We start from the raw sequence: 15,600 nt of genomic DNA, 5'->3' as shown, positions 1-15,600 counted from the left end.
TGAACCGGAAGCCTCGACTTTTTCTTGCGTGCTTTGCTGTACTGCGAAGGCGGTCTGAGCTGCTTGTTTGCCACTACTGTCGGCACCTCGGCTGGTGGTTGGCTGGGGGAGGAGCTGACCGTCCTGGTTTTCCCCTTCTTTGTGACCGTGGTCCATCCTTCGCTGGTACCTGGCGTTGCTGGTCTTGCTGTTGTGGTTTTGGCTTCTGTCTTGTCAGCAGCAGTTCTTACTGGGGCCTTGGCTTGGACCTTTTTGGGGCAATCCTTCGGCATATGGCCCTGCTTCTGACACTGCCAGCAAATCGGCTTCCTGCCCTCCACTATGATGGACAGTGTCCCCTCCTCGCACTTCAGTGTCGCCAGGATTTTTTGGAAATTCTCCCTGTTGAGGCGCATCTCCAGCTTGTACTCTCCGGTAAGGACGTTTCTTTTCCCCTTAACCGGAACCACTGACTCCACGTCTCCGTACTGGCTGAAAAAAGCTCCTAGTTGTTTGGGCTCCAGGATTGCAACCTCTTTCCTACAGAAGAGACGTAGCGAGCCTGTCATTGTTCTATCGTTATTTCCATGGCAGGTGCTCGTCTGAGCTCCATTCTTTGGTCCCCCTTCGCCAATCTTTCTCAAAAAACACCCGACTAGCTGAAACCACCGTCAATAATTTTCCCCACTCCCTATCTGTGCCTAAATCAAAATGTAGATACCATGAACAAAGCTTCTTTCTTAGAACTGCACGCCTGTGGAACTCTGTTCCGCTTGCCTGTTTCCCTCCCGACTTCAACCTGGATGTCTTCAAGTTCAACACAAACAAATTCCTGATGAACCGCCACCTCCTCCCTAAGTAATGACACCTTACCAATTCTCCAATACTATTGCTACACTATCCCTTTGATTACTGTACACACAATAACTCTTATCCCTGAGTGGCCATTGGGCCTTGATAAGTGGTGAACTTCATGTAAAAAAAACAAAAACAAAAAAAAAAACAGGGTACGTTGAGAACAGAGACTGTTGTCTTCCTCTGACTCATGTACTCCACCTGGAGCTTGATGTTCTTTGAGCGGAGTTGCGACCTCTTTGCGATGCTTTCTGCCTCTTGCTGGGTCGGGAGCAGGATATCATACATTGCAAAGCTTTTTCTGCAGATGTACCTAACTGGGATGTTCAGTTCCAGCAGTACATCCACCATGGTATCTTTTCCGATACCCGCCAGGCTTTTCGTTCTGATGTCGGAGGTTATCAGGGAGACTATTCTTTTCTTCATATCTTCAACGGAGCCCGGAAGGGGCTGGATGGTATTCCCGTCCGTAAGCTCTTTGTATGTTGATTCGAATAGCTCCCTGTATTCGTCCGGTGTCAGCTGGGATTGTGGACCCCAAGTTGCACCCTCCATTTGACTGGTGGATGCAGATGCCTCTTTGCTATCCTGCTTCTGCAACTGCTTAGTGGTAGTCTGTTGGCTCTGGGGAGTCAGGGCTGGCCATTCCTTGTTGATTCGTGGGCTTGGCTCTGTTCCCCGGGCTTCTCCCTTTTTCTTCTTGGCTGGGGACTTTGTTCCTGCCGACGCAGCTTCAGTGGTAATCGTGGCAGGAGCTGATGTGTTAGGGCGGCTCCCCTCCTGGGGAGCTGCTTGGGGATTGTTCACGGGTTCCCCGAAGAGGACCTTAATGGACTCAATGGTGGAGTTTATGATGTCCAGGGTTCTCTCCGAGAAATCCTTTTCTTGGTTCATCTCCCCTTGCGTGGAGTTGACCTCTGGAGGAGCAGGACTTGCGATCTTGGTTGGTGACGATGGTAGGGCTCGAGGGGCGTATGCCGTAACCGGTTGAGGGCTGTCTTTTCCAGTGATTTTGGCCTCACTCACTGGCTCCTTCCCTCTTTTCCTGGGTGTTTTGCTCCCCTCCTGGGGAGCAAAGGCGGTAGCTTGTTTCTGCCTTGATGTAGGGGACTGCGGGGCTCCAGTTGCCATGGGCTGTGGTACCTTTTCTCCACTCGCAGTCGCCTCTGGTGGGGAGTGGTCCTCTTGGGGAGCTGGGAACGCGCTTGGTGGCTCTTCATGGGCTATGGTTGTAATGTCCAGGGTCGCCGCGGGCTGCGGCCCTACCTTGCTGTCAACAAGATCTTGTCCAGCTCTTCTCTCCATTTCTCCACTGACCCGTGGCCGGGATTTGACTCCCTTTTCCGGGGATTCCTCGAGGGGAGCGATGTTCCGCATTTGGGGTGGTATACCCCACCTGCTTGGAATCGTAGAAGGGGGATTGGTTGCTTACGCAGACCAGGCTTGGGAGGGAGGAAAAATAAAACTGCGGGGGACAAAGGGGATGGAGGGGGCGGTCAGGGGTGAAGAGAAAAAGAGAGTTGACCTCCCTCGCGGGAAGTCGGGTTAGTCAGCTCGATCCCCCCTTGCGGGGAGGGAGAGCAGAGAAGTAAGACGTAGTGGTGGCCAGTGGGTCTGAGTGCCGCGTCGCAATTAAGGAAAGAGAGGGATAGGCATCTCTTCCCAGAGAGAAGGCAGAAACGAAAGGTATTAACCCCAAAACCGTTCCCTCGTACAACGCCAACAGGAAGCGACAAAGAGACCCGGTCTGCTCAATCCAACGGGAGAGCAGCGAAGGAAGACAAAGGCTAGCGGGTAGTAGTAATTAGGGAGAAGTAGACATTCCTCCCAGACAGAGGGAGAAAAGAAGAAAACCTTAATACTAAAACTTAAAACTAAATCTTAGGCTAAGATCAAGGTCTTGACTCCCCAAAGGAGGGGGTCTGGTCCTTGCAGACGTAAAAACCCTTGAACCTGGCTAAAGAGCCCGGTGGCAGATCCCTTCGCAGACAAGTAGCTGAAGAGCAAAAGTTTTTGCACTGAAGAACAGATACTACACTTTGATCTTAACCAAAAGGCCGAGAAGCGATGCAGTTCATTTTTGGAGGAGCTCTCCCATTTTTTCCACAATTTTCCCAAAGGTTGGAAATGACAAGGAACCACCTCCCAGTCCCCCGGCAGTGGTTTCAGAACAATCCTTCTGATAGTTTAGGCGAGGGTTTTTTTTTTGTTAGGTTCGACCTTGTTGCTGACTTTAATCCTCTATTTGGGGAGCTCCAGGGGGCGGAGTTCCCTTTTAAGGGTATTGCTTCTGTGAGTTCTTCTCAAAATAGAAGTGAGAAAGGAAAGTTGGTTATCAGCTTGATCCCCTGTTAGGAGAGCAGCAAAGGAAGACTTTGTGGTTGCTTAGCAGGTCAGAGTGCTGCTAAGTGAATTAAGAGGTGAGAAATTAGACCATCTCTGCTTCAAGGGGATAAAAGACGAAGAAAGAAAACATGCAAAAAACCAGGTCACGATTTCCAATTAGTGGTGAAAAAAAAAAAGAAAAAAAAAAAAAAAAGGGGTCGGTTTTTAAGTCCTGACTGCCACACACAATGGGGTCGGTCCGGTGGAGTTCAAGCTATTTAATGACTCTGCAATGTTTTAATAAGCATATTGACAATTTTCAAAATTATAGTGTGTGTGTGTGTGTGTGTGTGAGTGAGAAAAAGAGTTCAATTCATTGAAAAAAGAAAGTCTTATAATTTGAAGTATATTTTTCCTCTGTGGGTTTGGCAGCAGGGACGCTTGTCTTTTTGTGCCAACAGTGGGGCTTCCTGCCTCCCACGTCCAACGAGAAAGTTACCTTGCATACCCTGTAGAATGAAGGGTGAACATAAATGGAGACCCTACCTTCTGTTTTCACGCTGTCAGATCTGAACGAGGAGTCCTCATCATCTACGATCTTCTTCTCAAAGGCTTCTTTGGCCGCCTTGATCATGATCCAAAGGACCTGGGTGTGGTTGTCATGATCTGCTCACATGAAGGTCATCATCAAAAATGCGTTAAGGAAATTTTGCCGATTGCTAACTTTTTTGAATGTCAGCAGTTTGAGATGTAATGCCCTCTGCTTGCCTTTCAGTTGCAGTGTCAACTTGGATTGCGGACCCCAAGTTGATCCCTCTTCTTGACTGGTAGATGCAGTCGCCGTTTTTTGGCTGTCCTTCTGGGACTGCGGTTGATTGAGAGTAGCTTGTTGGGTCTGGGGTGCAAGGGCTGGCCATTCCTTGTTTGTCGGTTTGCCTTTCCCTGTTCTCTGGACTTCTCCTTTTTTCTTCCGTGGTGGACACTGCGGAGTTGCTGTTGCTTCCCCTTTGTGAGGAGGAGTTTTCGGTGGTTCTTGTAGCAGGTGCTGCTGCGTTGGATCCAGCTGCCGCTCTGGATCTCTTCTGTTGGGCTCCCACATTCACCTGCACTTTCTGGATAGTTTTGTTGCCTCTTTAGCAGGACGACTGTCCTCTTGGGGAGCGCTTGCTGCCTGCTGGACATCCTTCTCAGGTTCCTCAAAGAGAAACTTAATGGACTCAGTGGTAGCGTTGATGAGTTCCTCGGTTCTCCCTGAGAAATAGTCTTTCTCCCCTTTGGTGGAATCGTACTTTTGGGGAGCTGGGTTGGTGCTCTTGGCAGATGATGATGATGTGGACTGAGGGACTTGTATTGTTACTGGTTTATGGTTACCATCACCAGTAACGCTGGCCTATCTCCCTTTCTTGCTGGTGATCTCCCCTTGTGGGGAGCCTAGATAGACTTCTTAGCGGCTCTTGGGGAACGATGACCCTGTGGTGTCACTGGCTGTGGTTCACTTTTTCCGCTTGTGGGCGTCGCCTGCTCTTTGCTTGAAGCTCCCTTTCTGGGAGAGCGGCGGTGGATGTTGTTGCTATTGGTGTAGGGGATAGAGGGACTGTGGTTCACCTTCACTTACAGTCGCCTCTTCCCTTGCTGTAGAGTTGCTTTCCTGGGTAGATTTCTGCTCCTTGGTTTGGGGATCCATGGGCTGTGGACCACTTTCCACTTTTTCTCCTCTCCTCATTTGGCATTAAATGTTGCACAGACCGATTTGCACAGACCGACTTGGAGACAGCGTCCGGGGTGTTGGCCGAATGGACACCAAGAAAATGGCACCAAGAGGGGGAGGAGGGGAGATATGTTGAGAGGGGGAGTGTTAAAAGAGGAAGAGAGAAAGAGTGGGTGATCCCCCCCTCCCCCTGCAGCTCAATCCCCCATGAGGGAAAGAGCAGGGAGAGAGAGACAATCTTGGCTCGGCAGACAGGGTGCTGCTCCGCAATTAAGGGGGGAGAACTAGACCATTCCTACCGGAGGGGGGTAGGAATGAAAAAAGTAACAACAAAACTGGAAGAGAGAAAGTGGGTGGTTAGTACAGTCTCGATCCCCCGTGAGGAGAAGAGCAGAGAAAGACAGACAAAAGTTTGGCTAGGCAGGTGTGAGTGCTGCTTCACAATTAAGTGGTGAGACTAGACCATTTCATAACTGATAAGAACAGATATAACACTTTGATCTTAGCCACAGTGTTTGCAGTGGTGGTCTTTGATTTTTCCTTTTTTCGGGGACTTTTGGGTGCCTGTGGCGCTGCTGGTGATAATGATTTTGCTGTTCTACCGGGACACAGAGGCTCCGCTGTGACCCGAGGTTGGTTAGAGGTTGTCTTGATGGGGCTAGTGGCTTTGCCCTTTTTGGTCACCATGCTCCAACCGGTTTCCACCTCAGGGACAACAGGAGTTGCAACTTTTGGTCCACCCAAAGATTGTTTTTTGCTGATGAAATGGTAGCAGTAGGGATTTCTGTTTGGGAAATTTTAGCATGTGTCCCAGCTGCTGGCAGTGCCAAAAGTGGGGCCTCCTGCCCTCGATGATTATGGACAACATTCATGGCTTGAACCTGAGCAGGGCCAGAATAGCTTTGAACCTGGTGCGGTCAATGCACACGTTAATTTTGTAATCCCCCAACACGAGGTTGGACTCAACATCTCCCCACTGGCTAAACACTTCCCTCAGCTGTTTATAGCCGAGGTAACAGGGGACATTCAGTAGAGACGGTCGTCCTCCTCTTGCACAAGTATTCAGGCTTGAGCTAGACATGCTTCCATTTGAGATTTTTGTTTGCCAACTGTTCTGCCTCTTCTCATTTTGGATGTTATTTTCACAATCTTTTTTATATGCAACTTGTCAAACTCTAGAATCTGTATTGGAACCCTTTCTTTAACAACATCTTCTTGTGGTTCCATATGCTGTGCAGAGAATGCTCAGGTAATGTTCAATTGTATCTTCAGTATTTCAGTATCGTTCGTACTGAGGATTGAACCTTTAAAAATGTCACACTGATCATCACTTAGCACATATTTCAGCAAGACATTGCTTTTTTAACATTTCTCCATATTTTATTCACCATCCATAAACATGAATGCAGGATACACCTAAGGAAACAATACAAAAGAAAAGATATTATTCATGGGCATATAATAGCCTATAATAATATTCAAGAAAATATTTATATTCAACTAATTAAACAAAACAATTGCAGCAATAATGATGACTGTAACTTGCTATTATTAGTATGTGTGTCATGTGACAAGAAGAGTTGAGAGTCTGTTTTTAGATTTGATTATTTGTTTCCCTGGTGGGAAACTGGGCTGATAATCCTGGAGGTACTGCAATACCAGGTCAACCCGTGGCAAAGGTGGAGCAAGCCCCTAACTCTTCGCCATGTTGCAAAAATCAGTTTAATATCGTAGTCCCCAAATCGGGGACGTATCAGATATTAAGCTGATAAGAACAGATACTACACTTTGATCTTAGCCATAAGGCCGAGAAGCGATGCAGTTCATTAAAAACGCGCTCTTTAAATTAGCAGGTGCTCGGAAAACTAGAAACGAGCATAGAAAAAAAATACTAAAACAACAATAAAAAAATCTACAAATAATCATTTTACCAGAAAATTATCCAACTTCTTTCTGTATACTATTATAATAGTTTTAAAATATAATTGCAGAGTTAATATTTTTTATTTTAACATTAAAGCAATTTAAATAAAGAATCTTCCAATTTCCAACATGCGCGTAGGAATACATTATTATTGTTTACTTTTTTTTTTCGATTAAATCGAGTTCGATTTTCAAGTGCTAATTTGTAATTATAAAAAGTATTAGGAGAAAATATATTTTGCTTAAAATAATAATTGGTTACAAATGTGCTTTATTTAATCGAATATTTATTTTTATATCGTTTTTAAAAGAACAAATATTAAACAATGCCACGATCGTATTTTCAAATAACCGGTGTAATCCTAAAAACGTACCCCAAGAGACAAATATGAAACCGAAATCATTTTTATTTTTTATAGAAAATAATAAAATAAATAGAATAGAAAAACAAAAAATAACGATTAAAAAAAAAAAAAAAAAAAAAAATGCGATAAGATAGAGAAAAGAAATCACGACAAAACCAGGCAACTAAGTTACGCTTTTGTTTTCGTTTCGTCAGATGAGTCATCTCGGTTGTTTGTTTTGTTAATAAATAAGCTTTTGGTATTTGAATATTTTATTTTTATTTTTTTAAACAAACTCATTCGGTTCAATAAATTAATTTTTAAAATTAGTATTTAATTATCAAATTCAAAATACAATAATTTATTGTTAATTTCAATCGGAGAATTTTCAGGATCAAGAGTTATTTCCCTTTGACCAGTAAGAAAAAGGGGTTGCCAGATTTAAAGCCAAATTTGGCGAATTTGGCCTTTTTTTTCTTTTTTCAAAAATTGTATTTTTGGCCTTTTAAAAAATTTGGCTTTTTTTTCCGATTAAGAACACTTTAGAATTAATTTAAGTTTGGTCTTCAATATTGTGTAGGACTTTATAATTGTATATTTTTAGTGAAAATGTTACAACTAAGTATTCTTGAAACAATTTGGACTTCAAACGTTTTGTCTTTTTTTATTTTTTTTAATTTTTAGATATTTTTTCCAATGATTTTACATTTATATTTGGTAATAACTATTAAAGAGAACGTAATAATTAAATATACGTGAGCTGTTGGGAGTAACAGCGCAGTATATGTGATACAGCTCTTCATTAAACAAAATGTCCATTTACAGGTTTCTTTTAGCTAAGTATTTAATATCAACAGCTAAACACATCCAATTTCTCCATTATTCATTGAAGGTCAAATATTAACCAATTTGAACTATCATCTTATCAAATGGAGGAGCACTTAATTTGTAAAGATATGATGTAAAAGACATTGTCAAAGGAGGTTGAATTTTTTTTTTTTTTTTGCTTCAAATTAACAAATAATTGAGAATATCTATATAGAGTAATTATTTCAAAGTAAATTCTTAATTATATATTTTGTTCCTAACTTTCCAAAGACATTATCTCATTTTGATTTTAATTTGTGTACATCTAGGCACGGCTAAAACAAAAGGATAAAGTAAGCATTTTTTTGACAGAGTCTTTTTAAAAATCTACCAAAAATCAAGTAATTATTCAATCAATACATTTTCACCAATTAAGTGAAGAATGAACTTTATAATTGTGTATTTTTTTTTCATAATCGATTTTGCCTATAACCCCCCTTCTTTATTTGTTGGTATAAACATACTTAAAATAATTACCCGAAACTGAGCAATATATATTGTATTGTGGGGAGGGTTAGGATTGTAGCAAGCAAAAAAAAAAAAAAAAAAACTGTGCATGTATCAGATTTTAAGGTTAAAAATCCAAATTTTGGAATGTATTTTGAAGTGTAAAATAAGTTGAATATGTTCATAATTATCTTTCAGATTTAAAAAAAAAAAAACTTTATTTTTTTGCTAAAGTTTAAAAAGAAAAAAAATCGATAACTGAACATTTTGCTAAAACTGCAATTTTTTTTTATACAACCGTGATATTCGATGCAGGAGTTGTTTTCAACACATACGACGCCTAGGATTCCCAAAATGGTCACCCGTCTGGTACTGGCCAGCCTCATCATTGCTTAGCTTTGGGGGTTATGTAGGCAACAAATGTATATATCGCTTATGAAAAAGAGAATTAAACCCTTCACTTAATAGTCAAATCAAACATTAAAAATACATGGCTAAATGTAGTTTATTTAGTCCCCCTCCAGGACTCTGTACTTAATTTTTTTTTTTCGCTACGCAAATCCATAGAGTGATATAAAAAGTTGTAATTATTTGAAATTCAGGAACTTATAGTATAATAGAACAAGCAGATCACTCTCAAAGAGGAAGTGGGAACTAGTGAGTGATAAAAGAAAAATAGGGATAGAGAATGAGCAACGATTGTGATTTGCAAAGTAAAGTTGCTTTGTTTTAATAAAGTACTTTATACTTATATATTATCTAGTTTAAATATTTAAGTGCTGTTCTGAACTCATTACTCACCTAGACACGTGTGTAGTTGTGTTGGGCAAAGCCTAAAATAAAAATACCGAGTTTTTCCTTTCACTGAAGGTGAAAAGAATCGGTCATGACAGTTTGGAAGATAAACAATCTCCTTACAAACTTTAATCATTATGCATCCTGTAGTGGTTCCTATATTACGATTTAATCGATAAGTTGTTAAATAAATCCATATATTTTTGTAAATGTACAAAATGCACATATTCTATTTTTTTTTCAAATATTTTCCTCACAATTTATTGAAAATCGTGAGACAGCTAAAGATTTATTTTTCTTTTGAAACAAGATTTGTATTAATTTTGTTAGTGTAAAAGTCCCATTTAAATTTTTTTTCAATAAACAATTGAAAAAAGTCGATTGATATGCAAAATACAAAAATGGTGTAACAACGCCCTCTTCCATGTTAAGAAAGATTTTCTAAATAATAGTACTCTTCAGAAAACCATTCTTAATATGTAAAGGGGGGGGAGTTAAAACTAATGTGTCTTTCCTTTATCAAAGAATGTTTAGTTTTTATTAGATTTGGTCAGCTAATAGATTGATTTGATAAACCAAGATAATAGTAATACTACTATTAACAATAATGGCAAATGTGTAGATGGGCACCTTAAACTAAATACGCATCCACTGCCAAAAAAAAAAAAAAAAAAAAAAAAAATTCTAATTCATAAGTGATTACATGTAAAAACACTGAAAACATTTGTAGAAAGAAAAAATATCATTTGCTGTATATACAACAAAATGAAAAAATGGTAAATAAACAAAAAATGTTATCAAAGACGAAATAAGTCACGCTACTACTAACAACATGGCCGACAGGAACATGTCGTCTTTGCCGTGTTAGTAATGGCTCAAAACTAGAAAAATAAACAAAATACTGGTAGAAATCCACCCAATAAGTGTCACCATAACATTTATTGGGTGAATCAGTATTTAGTTTATTTTTCATGATTTAAGCGATTATTGAGACTTTCCAGTTAAATGTCCGATGTCAGCCATCTTGTCGTTCTTAGAAATACAAATTCAATAGACGCTTTAAAATATGTCAAACCACACAAAATTTTTCTAGATAGGCAGAAGAGTAACTTATCTTGCCTTTGGTAACATGTTGGTTACATATTTGTTTATTACCACTATTTCGTTTTGTTGTCTATACTGTAAAATTTCCAAAATTAACTTAGAATTTCGAGTCGGAGATCGGTTTCGTATATAAATTTAACATCAAATCATCATTCCCATGCATTGAAACATTTTAGGAATGTTCACTAATTTTTTTTACTGCTAAGTCTGACAAGGTCGTAAAACCATGCATAATTTTTTTTAAATAGACACCCTCCAAAATACACAGAATTTAACTCTCATAGAAAAAAAAAGATAGGATATCTCAGAAATAGAAGTTCATTTTACATTAAATTTGTGTGAAACTGATCTCGGACTCAATTAAAGAAATAGTTTTATATTAAATTTCTTTATAATTACCAATAAATTAATATCAGTATTTGTTTTTCAGGATAAAACCGTTTTTATTTCATTTTTAAACATTTTTGTAAACACTACATTCTTATGAAAGTGTTGGCACTTGTTGTTTTTTGAGGGTTTTCCACCCCCAATTTCTTTGCAATTATAATAAGGTATTATTACATCTCTGCGCCCGATGTTAATTCACCAAAAACAAAAAACAAAAATGTGATTCCCAATTTTTAAGCAATCAAGCACCTGAAAAACTTAGTGGTAAAACAAATAAAACATCAGTTTCGCATAAAAATATGTAAAGTGATCCCACGTTTAGACCAGACGGTCAAGAATATGTAAGCAATTTTGTTTGTTTTAAATCTGTCATGTTCCTGATTCAACTTTAGCATAATATACGTCATTGTTGTCATAAATCTGCCACTTTCCTACTTCTACCCTTAAGTTTAGTTGGTAACTAGGGTTGTACCGATTAATTGACTGATTAATTACTTTTCTCTTTACTATTAAACTTAAATCATTTCATCACTGCCAAGAAACTCATCAGATAGCATTGATACATGTACATAGTAACTGCTTATTTAACTCGAGTGTCTGGCGACTATTATGGCTTTTAGCCTTTATTAACTAAAATTACAAAACACAAATTTCCAATTCTTAAATGAATATAATTAAACAATTAGATAAAAAAGAAATTACAAACCAACTACAAAGTATAAATTGTAATTATTTAAGTGAATAAGTATAAGCTGATGTTCTGCACCTGCTGCTGCTCTATTTCCTCTTCTATTCTTGCTGCCTGCCTCCTCTCAGAGTATTTAAAGTTGAACACTTTTAAGTTGTAATGTCGAAATATTAGAGTTTCTCTGTTCTCAGGACACAGCCTGTTCCTCATCAGTTCATACACATTACCACCTGTACTAAAGAATCTCTCACTCTCCACAGATGAAGGTGATCCGCTTAAATATTTTGAGGCCAGTTTACTCAACAGTGGTAAGGTCTCCTTCTTCCACCAATGAAATGGATCATCAACTCTTGCGAGAATTTGTAAAGCTACATAATGGTCAAGTTCTTTTGTGCACTTAACAATAAGGGATTTACTTCTGTTTAAGTTTAAATCGTGATTCTTGTATTTCCGTTGTAGTCTCCAGGTTTAACTCAGCTTCTACCTGCTCTAAGTTTTGATTTGTTACTGTAGACTTATTCGAAGCTAATTCATCAAACAGGTTTGAAAGAGATACAGTTTCACTTTGATCTTCTTGACCCTCAACAGAACTTGAAGTGTATCCTGCCGATTCTGCTTCATTATCATCAGTAGAAGATGTAGAATCCAATTCTTAATATTGTTTTCCATGTCATTCTTTTGAAATTTAAATTTGAATCTTGGATCAAGAAAAGTAGACAAGTTTTTATAATTTAGATAAGATGAAAATCTTGTTTCTATTGATTCATTGAATTGTTTAACAGTTGTAAGGATTCCACTTGTGGAGAAATGCGTGACTTACCTGGATAGACCACGTGCGGGTCGGTCACCAAAAATAAATAAAAAGAAAGAAAAGAAATGGTCAAGACTCTTATTTATAGAGTAGTGATCACGTGAGTTAGAAGAATATGCAAATAGAGGTGAACGATTTTGCGATATAAAAAGCCTGTGTTGTTAAGAGGAGGGGCAGACTGTTGGCAGAAGTCAGTGCTGTCAGACGTGCTTTAGAGTTTTGTTATTATATGCTGTGTTCGATTGTTGGGAGAGAGATAAAAGAGAAGAGGAGGAACCAAGAAGACATTCTGCAGATACTTGACTTTATGTTGGTTTTAAGCTATTTCGGCGCTTGGTGTGCGGTTACTAACAATGGACAGATTCGACATTCGCTTAATACCCGAGTTCGACGGATCTACCACTGGACCGGCTGTCGTTGAATGGATTGAAAAGGCAGAGAAAATCTGTAAACTGTGCAAAATTAAAGAACCAGCCACAGTTATCCCTTTGAGGCTAACCGGAGGGGCCTATGCAGTCTACCAACAACTCGGGGATGAACCAGACTGGGATGAAATCAAGCAGAGCCTGTATACAGCGTTTGGTACAGATCCATTTGTTGCGTGGCAACAGTTCACGAGCCGGACACTTCAACCCAAGGAAACAGTCGACGTGTACCTAGCCGACCTGCGAAAATTATCTGTACCGTTTGGTGGGGTCAACGATAAAATATTAAGCTGTGCTTTTTTGGTAGGCCTACCCGAGGAGGTCAGTAAACTGTTGCGGGCATCATCAAGAATCGATGAATTGTCAACTGATGAGTTATTGGCCCGAGCTCGAAACATCTGTAAGGAACAGGAACCAATTGCAGCAGCAGCTCGTTTTCGACATGGAGGCAATGTGGACTCTCTTCCAGATAGTAATAAGCATGCCACCCCAGTGTGCTATAAATGTGGGGAGGCCAATCATTTTGCTAAAGAGTGCCGGAGTGATAGGAGAGGTGTATATCCACAATCAAAGAGACCAGTGCAATGCTATCGCTGCAATAAGTTTGGGCACATATCTCGCAACTGTTCGGGAAACGAAGTTGGGGGCAAGGTACTATCACTACCCTTGCCCCCTGCCAACCAATAAACACAGGATTGCCTGTCATTAGCGTTAAACTTGATGATGTGCAGTGTTCAGCACTTATAGACACGGGGTGTTCCCGGTCTATAGTTAGTGCCCATTGCTGTCCGGTGTGGCGGAGGAACCCAGTTGGCGTTATGACCATCAATGGCTTATCACGGGTATGTTGTGGTGAAGGGACAGTCACAATCTGCACTGAGAAGGGTGACACAGCTAAAGTTGACGTTCTGGTGATGCAGGAGAAACCCCTTGGCTACGACATGTTGCTTGGAATTGATGCAATACAAGCACTAGGAGGCGTTACAATCACAGCAGCTAGAGGTATCAGGCTTGGAGAAGGGAAAGACGTCTGTGCAGCCATGTCGATTGAAGAAAAGGACTTCTGTGCTACATTTGATGACAACGAAAGGGTGTGGACTGCAAAGTGGAAATGGGCCATGGGCCAGGAACCAGATCGGCTGTGCAACACGATTCCAGAGTATGCAGTTTCTACCAAGAATAGGGCCGCATATGAAGAAGAACTTCAGATGTGGATTGACAACGGTTGGTTAATACCATACCCACAGGAACGTCTGGGACCACCCAAGGGATTAATTCCGCTCATGGCTGTTGAACAACCTACCAAAGAAAAAAATTCGTCCCGTAATGGATTACCGAGAGTTGAATCGGCATGTTGATGCGTTTACCGGAAACGCAGATGTGTGCGCTGCTAAACTGAGAGAGTGGCGTCAAAAAGGGAGCAATGTAGCACTTCTGGATCTAAAGAGGGCCTACCTGCAGATACGTGTCCATGAGTCATTATGGCCGTTTCAGACAGTACTACTCAAAGGAAAACTATATTGGTTGACACGTTTGGGTTTTGGCCTAAACGTAGCACCCTTGATTATGACAACCATTATTAAAACTGTTTTGATGCAGGATGAGACCACAGCAAAAGCTGCTTCAGCCTACATAGATGACATCTATGTTAATGAGGACATAATGTCTGCGGATGCAGTTCGAATAAAACTGAAAGCGTTTGGGTTAATAAGCAAAGACCCTAAGCGCCTAAAGGATGGAGTGCCCGTGCTAGGCCTCGAGGTCTGGGAGGAGGGCAATACGTTGCGATGGAAACGAGGGAGCCCACTTCCAAAGTTACCCAATGTATTAACAAGACGTACTGTGTTTTCTATCTGTGGTAAATTGGTAGGACATCTACCTGTCTGTGGATGGCTCCGATCGGCAACAGGAGTGGTGAAAAGACGAGTGACTACAGTAACAAAAGGATGGGACGATGTTGCGGATGATGATTCTCTCCAACAAATGATGGCTGAAATGTTGTCCAGAGTGCATAGGAATGACCCTGCCCGGGGTGAGTGGCAAGTGTCTGGAAACGAACTAAATGCATGGGTTGACGCAAGTTCGTTGGCTACAGGTGTCGTGTTGGAGCAACTAGGTGTTGTTGTGGAAGATGCATGCTGGCTTCGTCCGAAAAATGATGCCCAACATATAAATTTGGCAGAACTTGATGCCACGTTAAAAGGTCTTAATCTCGCATTGCAATGGCAGACTAATGTTGTGCATCTCCACACTGACTCATTGTGTGTTTACCATTGGTCAACCGACACCTTGACTGGAAAGGCTCGAGTTAAGACTAGAGCTGCAAGTGAAATGCTAGTACGAAGGAGACTAGCAATAATTAAGCGTCTAGTTGACGAATACAGCTTGCAGGTAGACATTACGTTAGTCTCGTCGATGCAGAATTTGGCTGATAGCTTGACTCGAGTACCAAAGAGGTGGATCGATGCAATGAGGCAGGGATCCGATCTTCAACAACAAACATGCGCGACTGTAACGGATCAATTAACACCTGACCAGATCCGTATGATACACCAGCAGATTGGACATCCTGGAATTCAGAGGACTGCATATTTTGTCCGAAGAGTATGCCCTGCAACTACAAAAGCATCAGTGAAAGCAGCCATACGTTCGTGTGAAGAGTGTCAGAGAATTGATCCGGCACCATCCCAATGGCAAAAAGGGAAGCTCGAGGTGGAGGGCAACTGGCAGCGAGTAGGGATGGACATAACACATTATGGGGGCAAACATTTTTTGACCATGACGGATTGTGGCCCGACGCGTTTCACAATATGGCGCCTGTTGACACGACAGGATGCAGCCAGCATTATACAACAGTTGAGAGCCGTCTTTTTTGAACGTGGTGCCCCGATTGAAATTCTGACTGATAATGCCGCCACATTTCGATGTCAAGAATTTCAGAA

The 15,600-nt window shown here is 40.9% G+C and overlaps 1 protein-coding gene, 1 non-coding gene and 1 pseudogene across 3 annotated transcripts in view; all 3 read right to left on the bottom strand.

Moving 5' to 3' along the window:
* Positions 1-909: 909 nt before the first annotated feature.
* The window catches only part of LOC145269886 (uncharacterized), a 31,386-nt gene continuing 16,695 nt past the window's right edge, over positions 910-15,600 (bottom strand). For both annotated transcript variants that reach the window (XM_080125641.1, XM_080125639.1), the window contains exon 2: positions 910-6,283. In XM_080125641.1, coding sequence (XP_079981767.1) covers positions 910-2,211 — 1,302 coding nt within the window. In that variant the 5' untranslated portion in view covers positions 2,212-6,283. The remainder of the gene's footprint in view (positions 6,284-15,600) is intronic.
* Positions 2,746-2,903, bottom strand: LOC145273869 (U2 spliceosomal RNA; annotated as a pseudogene).
* LOC145273798 (U2 spliceosomal RNA) lies at positions 6,490-6,685 on the bottom strand. The gene has a single exon (XR_013866525.1). It is a non-coding gene; the product is annotated as a U2 spliceosomal RNA (small nuclear RNA).

The sequence above is a fragment of the Euprymna scolopes genome, chromosome 4 (assembly GCF_053919585.1).
Source record: "Euprymna scolopes isolate OS-2025 chromosome 4, ASM5391958v1, whole genome shotgun sequence".
Classification (NCBI taxonomy): Eukaryota; Metazoa; Mollusca; class Cephalopoda; order Sepiida; family Sepiolidae; genus Euprymna; species Euprymna scolopes.
Note: the sequence above shows the minus strand (reverse complement) of the source record. Positions and strands in the feature narration are given on the sequence as shown.